General features: G+C 38.5%; 1 protein-coding gene across 4 annotated transcripts in view; it reads right to left on the bottom strand.

Annotated features, from left to right (window-relative positions):
• The window catches only part of wake (wide awake), a 333,714-nt gene that overhangs the window by 88,207 nt on the left and 238,007 nt on the right, over positions 1 to 7,500 (bottom strand). The window contains exon 1 of one of the 4 annotated variants that reach the window (XM_068392517.1): positions 4,912 to 5,322. The exons of the other annotated variants lie outside the window; for them this stretch is intronic. Coding sequence (XP_068248618.1) covers positions 4,912 to 5,314 — 403 coding nt within the window. The 5' untranslated portion in view covers positions 5,315 to 5,322. Of the gene's footprint in view, positions 1 to 4,911; positions 5,323 to 7,500 lie in introns of those variants that run through there. 4 annotated transcript variants of the gene reach the window in all.

Raw genomic sequence — 7,500 nt, 5'->3', positions numbered from 1 at the left:
AGAGAGGAGCAAGCATTACAAGGGATTTGGATATCTCAAAGACTTTAGTCCATCCGCGGAGACTCCATCTGCTCTTGGAGAGAGAGAGAGAGAGAGAGAGAGAGAGAGAGAGGAGAGAGAGAGAGAGAGAGAGATAGCGTTACAAGGATTTGGATGTCTCAAAGACTTTTAGTCCATCCGCGGAGACTCCATCTACTCTTGGAGAGAGAGAGAGAGAGAGAGAGAGAGAGAGAGAGAGAGAGAGAGAGAGAGAGAGAGAGCGTGCGTTACAAGGATTTGGATACCTCAAAGACTTTTAGTCCATCCGCAGAGACTCCATCTGCTCTTAGAGAGAGAGAGAGAGATTCTCAATTAGTGATATTCTGGGTACCCATCTCCATCTTTAATAGTGATTTGCGCGAAACATATGTCATAATTTTATCTTCTCCCTTCTTGTGTTGCTATATCACCTGCATCCGGTGTTTTAGGGAAGATCGGGGAGACTTTAAAATGATTTATTCATTTTCCCCTATCTCTTTTGATAATAATAATAATAATAATAATAATAATAACAATAATAATAATAATAATCATCATCATCATCTTTATTTCAGCAAAAGGTTTAAAAGTCGCCCATGAATGGCAGAGGCAAGGGACAGTGACATTGCCATAGCAAGCAGGACAGTGCCCTAGAGACTGACCATATAGTATATGATCAGCGCCCAAGCCTCCTCTCCACCCAAGCTAGGACCAGGGAGGGCCAGGCAGTGGCTGCTGATGACTCAGCAGATAGACCTATAGGCTCCCCCAAAACCCCCCCCCCCACCCTTAGCTCAGAAGGATGGTAAGGTTGCAGACACTAATGGCACTAACGAATTTGAGCGGGACTCGAACCCCCGACTGGCGATCACCAGGCAGAGACGTTACCAATCAGGCCACAACAACCACAACAGCCGAGATTTACTTTACAAACCTCTCTAGTTTATCAACGTCGTTTGACCTAACTTCCAGTGGATTGCTACATATTTTCACCCTAATTCAATTAGTCTATAATAACAAAATTTACTGATAAATCATATGGAAACAAATGTAAAACCTATTTTTCAGATAATTACTTTAATATATAAGTTTTTAAAGTTTGCATTTGTAAGTTATAAAATTGTACAATAAAACTTTTAGTATCGAAGTGTAAATAATACTAACTTATTGCAAAGTTTAACTACTATAATTTATCAATAAAAGAAAAAAATCACTTATTTTTTTCTCAAGTTAATTACTGTTTTGTGATGTCTTATTTGCTGAAAAAAATGAATAAAAGAAATAAAAAAAAAATGGAGCCCCTTGAATTTTGGGATATTGGTTAGCAGTAAGAATTAAGGTTACTTCTCACAAGTTATCTCATGATCGGAATTCCAATTTCGTGAAACAAAATGATTTTCAGCTTAAACTCTTTAAGATCGTATTTAAGTTGCATTATCCTTAATGCGTAGAAGTCAGAGATGGTGGAGAAGAATAGGACTGGATAGGTGATAGGAATTTAGCAGACCTAGACTATGCTGATGATGCTGTCCTTGTTAGAAGAACAACACAGGATTTGCAATGCTTGCTTACCAGAATGCATGAAATATCACACGAGATTAGGCTGAAGATAAATAGAAGTGACAGTGATGATGAGAACGGAGTATGCAATGGAAGATGAAATATCATTGGACGGAGAAAGGATTAATGAGGTCGAATCATTTAAGTATTTAGGAACTATGATGTCCTATACAGGGTCTTTAGAATCAGAGTGAAAGATTGAAAAAACAAATCAGGCAATGGCTAGGTTAAGTAAAATTTGGAAATCAAATCGCCTGAAATTACATTACATTTAAAAATCAAACTATATCTCAGTTTAGTGAGATCGGTGTTACTCTATGGACACGAGTCATGGTATGACAATGAAACATTCTCCAATAGATTTGAGAACAAAGCCTTCAGAAGGATATTGGGAGTTAAATGGCAGAGCAGGAATAGAAATGAGACTATATGAGATTACTCGAGTGCCATGTGTGAATGAGATCATGATGAGGGGTAGATGGAGATGGTTTGGGCATGCTCTTCGCACTCTTCGAGAGATTAGTTCACCAAACGTTCAGCTGGGCTTCACAAGGCACTAGAAAAGTTGGAAGAACCAGGCCTGCATGGCTGAGGACTATGAAGCGCGAAGTAGATGATGATGAATGGAGAAGTATTGAATTAGAAGCTCAAGATGGAGTAGACTGGCGAAATCTAACCCGAGGCCCTTTGCGTCAATAGGCGTAGGAGGAGATGATGATGATGATTATTAAAAGCCCTTTCTGAGTGGGGATACCTTAACGTTGAAAGGGTTTCGTCATGTTCAGCACAGCTGTACTAATCAGGGCCACCCATACTATGTTGGTTTGCTGTGAGCGATAAGACAAGTCTCCCACCCTCACCCACAAGGCCAACGTGGTGTGAAAACTGGCAAAACCCCATACATGAATAAGGACTATTATCATTATTATTATTATTATTATTATTATTATTATTATTATTACTAGCCAAACTAAAACCCGAGATGGAAAAGCAAGATGCTATACGCCCAAGGGCTCCAATTGGGAAAAATAGGCCAGTGAGGAGAGGAAATAAGGAAATAAATAAATGATGAGAATAAATTAACAATATATCATTCTAAAAACAGAAACAGCGTCAAAACAGATATGTCCTATATAAACTATTAACAACGTCAAAAACAGATATGTCAAATATATACTATAAAAAGACTCATGTCAGCCTGGTCAACATAAAAACATTTGCTCCAACTTTGAACTTTTGAAGTTCTACTGATTCAACTACCCGATTAGGAAGATCATTCCACAACTTGGTAACAGCTGGAATAATGACTATCTGGGGCCCTTTTCCTGCAGTGGACTAGAAACGGCTGTATTTGTTGTTGTCGTCTCCTTAAGAGCGTAAACACTGCTTACATTTCCAGTATTTTCTTTTTCATTAATTCCTTACGGATCTACTATTCTATCTTGCTTCTCTTCCTCTTGTTATTTTTAATTTTTTTTTATAGTTTATACACGAAAGAATTATTTTAATGTTGTTACTGTTCTTAAACTTCTCTCGTAGTTTTTCCTTATTTCCTTTCCTCACTTCACTGGGCTATTTTCCCTGTTGGATACCTTGGGCATAATCATAGCATCGTAATTTTCCAATTAGGGTTGTAGCCTAGCAAGTAATAATAATAATAATAATAATAATAATTCACTAACTTTCTTTCTTATGAACAGGGTTTATCTAAAACACCCTTAACGGCTATTTGATATTTACGGTCGTTAAACGCAAGAGCAATCTGTCTTCACCAAGAGTCTAAAGCTACACCAGTATCTGTTACTTTGTTTAATTTCCACTGGAGGAACATTTACGAATCTCTTTCGCTTCAAGTTTCTTCATACTTTATATTGTAACCTATCAGTTTAATACTGCTCTCTCTCTCTCTCTCTCTCTCTCTCTCTCTCTCTCTCTCTCTCTCTCTCTCTCTCTCTCAAGCACTTTCTTACTCCTAGAGTACACCCAGCAAAAAACTACTTCCTTGGCTTTTTTTCTATCTTCTTAAGACGCCTTTATAAAGAGTCCCTGCAAACCTGTATACCTGTATTTCCTCTCGGAATTCCCAAAACCACGTGGGACTCCCTTGATCTGTATTCACTTTGACTTTTTCAGAATCTGAATATAGTTTTTTTTTTAGCTCTTGCTAATACCCGTCTCCGTTTATCCTCACTTACTTCGTTTAAACGCACTTATTTTTATGCTACTATGAATTAGAAAAAAAAAAATAAATAAATAACTCAAACTTAATATTATCCAAACTGTCAGACACGCGTTAACAAAGCTAACCCAAGCTGACCTGGGCTGTTTACTTCAGTAAGTTCCTCGGAAACTCCTTAGGTCCTCCATAACGACTTAACTGGGATTAACGTTCTTGGAGGAATGGTTAGTACAAATAAGTGTCTACATGGTCCAATTTCTACCTTTATGACAGACCAAAGTTAAAAATAACAGGGTTTCGACTGAAAAATTGTTAACCCCGATACTTTTCCAGGTTTGAACGTCATCATGCTAAAAAATAACAATAGACCACTAACCAAACACTATCGGCATGATAATACTCGAAATTAATCTGTATTAACTGAGATTTACTGTAATACCATTCACCACTGTATGCCTATAATAAGTTTTTAATTTGTAGGGCAATTTAGGGTAAAAGAGCCACGCAAATAAACATGTACACAAAACATTTAGTGCGTTAGGTAACCAAAAAAACTTATGCGTGGCGAAGGTGAACTTGATAAGGGACAGAATGTCAGGAAATGAGATAGCCAATTTTGTGAAGGACAAACAGTTGTTAACTGAGGCAGCCAAAATAATAACACCAGGGAGTGAGTGCCTTGGAATGGAACAATGACGATGTGATGATCATACGGTCCTTGCAAGAAGTAAAGTGTCAAGCGATGAATATGATGAGTCACTTCCAAAGAGACACCCGAGGGTTGTCTAAGATTGCAAGTAGAAGGGGAGGAGGTGGAAGAGAGAGAGAGGTGGAGGGGGGGGGGGTAGGACGAAGAGTTGAATGAACGAGAAAAACTGGCAACGAACAGATCGGATGACAGCCACACACGAGTATTAGCAGGAAGCAGTGGTTGCATTATCCCCCCCCCCCCCGATATAGGTTGGGCCGAATCCCCGCTGAACATGAAAAACGTGGAATCAAAATCTTGAATGATTTATTAAAAAAAATATGTATATAAGAAACGGAAAGACTGGGAAAGAAATGACCAAGTCATTCTGAGCGACCCTCCCTCTCCACATTGCAACCAAGTAGTACAATAGTACACGCGCGTATATATATATACACACACAAACCTTTCTTGGCCAGTTCGTAGAGGTTAGCCTGCAGCAGCTTGCTCCAACCTCCATTCGCTGACCCCCACCTTAGCGACCACCTCGCTGCATAGCACCTCTCCATAAAAACGCCAGTGTCCGATAAGTGCACCATGGTCGCCAGGCTCTCGTTCTGCTGCGATATAGGTGTCTTCCCAGGAACGAATCTTCCACATAAGTAACAGCCGACGAAAGTAAGCTTCCGGAATACTCTTTTGAGCTCAGGGCACAACAACAACAACACACACACACACACTTCAAGCCACCGGACACTACAGTTCTCTGTCTGCCACCACCACACCACCATCAGAAGCAATGGTGTGTGTGTGTGCGCGTGTGTGTGTGTGAGCGCGCGAATGGTGACTGGTGATTTGGCTACACACATGCACGCGTCCAGAGTGAGAGAGAAACCTTAACCCCACGGTCTCTCTCTCTCTCTCTCTCTCTCTCTCTCTCTCTCTCTCTCTCTCTCTCTCTTCCTAGAACTCCTGCCCCAGACACCTCCATCTTCCCCCAACTCGTTGGCAGCTCTCGCCAGAGACAATTCTAAAAATGGTGTACTTTCTCCCATATATGATATTTCAAACATGCAGCTTACCGCTTTCGGCAATCATATTACGGTTTACAAATAGGGTTATTCAGTGCAATAATATGTTCTGCATCACATTTGGCAAATAAGAACTCTGTGGTCAACCTGCGAATTGATGTTTATAATATATCACTGATATTATTGCATATCTCATCTTTTTTTTATTACCGATGTCAAAAGTGTAAGATCACTGTACCCTTATTGTAACTCTGTATATGGCTTTTGCTGAAATAAAGATTATTATTATTATTTCAACATTGAAGTTAGGAAAATCAAAATAAAGTTTGGAAATTTAACAAGCTACTACTTGCTCTACACGAATAATGGTGGAAATATAAATTTTCAAGTTATTCCTAAGATAAAAACTAAAACAAAAAATTTCCATCAAAGCTGAAAAAAAAAAAAAACTGAAAACTTTTGAGGCGGTCCAAAGAATCACAATATTGAACGTTTTTAACTTTCAACACCGCTACCCTTCAACTGTCAAGAAATCACTCGAGAAAGTAATATACATAACTATGGAAGCATCTAGAAAGAAAGTTATCGAAAAAGGTTTCTGTCAAAATGTGTTCTGGGAAAGAAACTAATAATTATTCTTCCTGTTGGAGCCCCTGGCCTTATAGCATTCTGCTTTTCCAACTAGGGTTTTAGCTTAGCAATTAATAGTAATAGTACCAAGAAAAGTTTTCACAAAAAAAAAGGTCAACAACATTCACAGTTAGTGTGGCAGCACAATATGTTTAAAAGTTGGTAATGTACATTTGTGTGGTAAACAACGAGCAACATGACATTTTCTAATAAATTTACATTACAACATTAAATCTTGACACCTCAGAGAAGATTTTTATACACGTTATTTGCCCAATTAAAAACAAATAAAAATACTGTCAATTCCTCAAATGGAGAAACATTGTCCTTGTCAAGAGCTGTGGCTTTTTCTTGGCTGTACTAACCCGGTTGGTCAACCCCAGCCTACTTGTCCAGCCATACAAATATTGCAATCGGGTATAATTTTTTCCCCTAGACCATTTGCATTTCTGTAATAACGGTATTTCGCAGGCTATATATTTTCCTGTACTTATGTTTTACCATAAACACGTGGGGCAGAATTATATCCTTATGTAATGAAGAGCATATATATATATATATATATATATATATATATATATATATATATATATATATATATATATATATATATATATATATATCCCGTAATGCTTAGGGGGGGGGGGGGTGAGTTGTCATACCCTGGTGAGACGGGGTACCCACTTTCCCGCAAACTGCCGAACCAGCGGGTTGTAGTTAGGAGAAGGGGTGGGGGGGGGGGGAAGGGTGTGTGTGTGTGTGTGTGAATATATCTAAATATTTAGACGTCACTTATGGAGGGCCGCGTACAATAGTTAAAGATAATGAAATATACTTGGACACAAATAAAATCTCTAAATCCATTTGAAATTTTATGGTGTAATAATGAAAGCAATAATAAAAAGGTTTCAGTCAACTTATCATCTAAGACATTACAGATAAACGTAGTGTAATTTTGTAGTGCAATTATGCGTTATTCAAGTTGTTACAGACTGTGTCGACTACACGAGAATTTAGTCTTGGTTACGGTTCTTTCCTTTTACCTACACAGACACCGAATAGTCTGACCTACTCTTTCCAGATTCTCCTCTCTCCTCATACACCTGACAACACTGAGATTACCAAACTAGTCTTCTTCACTCAAGGGGTTAACTACTGCACTCTAATTTCAGTGGCTACTTTCCTCTTGGTAAGGGTAGAAGAGACTCTTCAGCTATGCTAAGCAGCTCTTCTAGGAGAAGGACACTTCAAAATCAAACCATTGTTTTCTAGTCTGTACCATGGTATTTCACTGTCTTGGGTTAGAGTTTTCTTGCTTGAGGGTACACTCGGGCACACTGTTGTATCTAGTTTCTCCTCTTGTTTTGTTATAGTTTATAGTTTATATAGGAAAT

Source organism: Palaemon carinicauda, chromosome 18 (genome assembly GCF_036898095.1).
Source record: "Palaemon carinicauda isolate YSFRI2023 chromosome 18, ASM3689809v2, whole genome shotgun sequence".
Classification (NCBI taxonomy): domain Eukaryota; kingdom Metazoa; phylum Arthropoda; class Malacostraca; order Decapoda; family Palaemonidae; genus Palaemon; species Palaemon carinicauda.
This window is presented reverse-complemented; position numbering and strand designations above follow the sequence as displayed.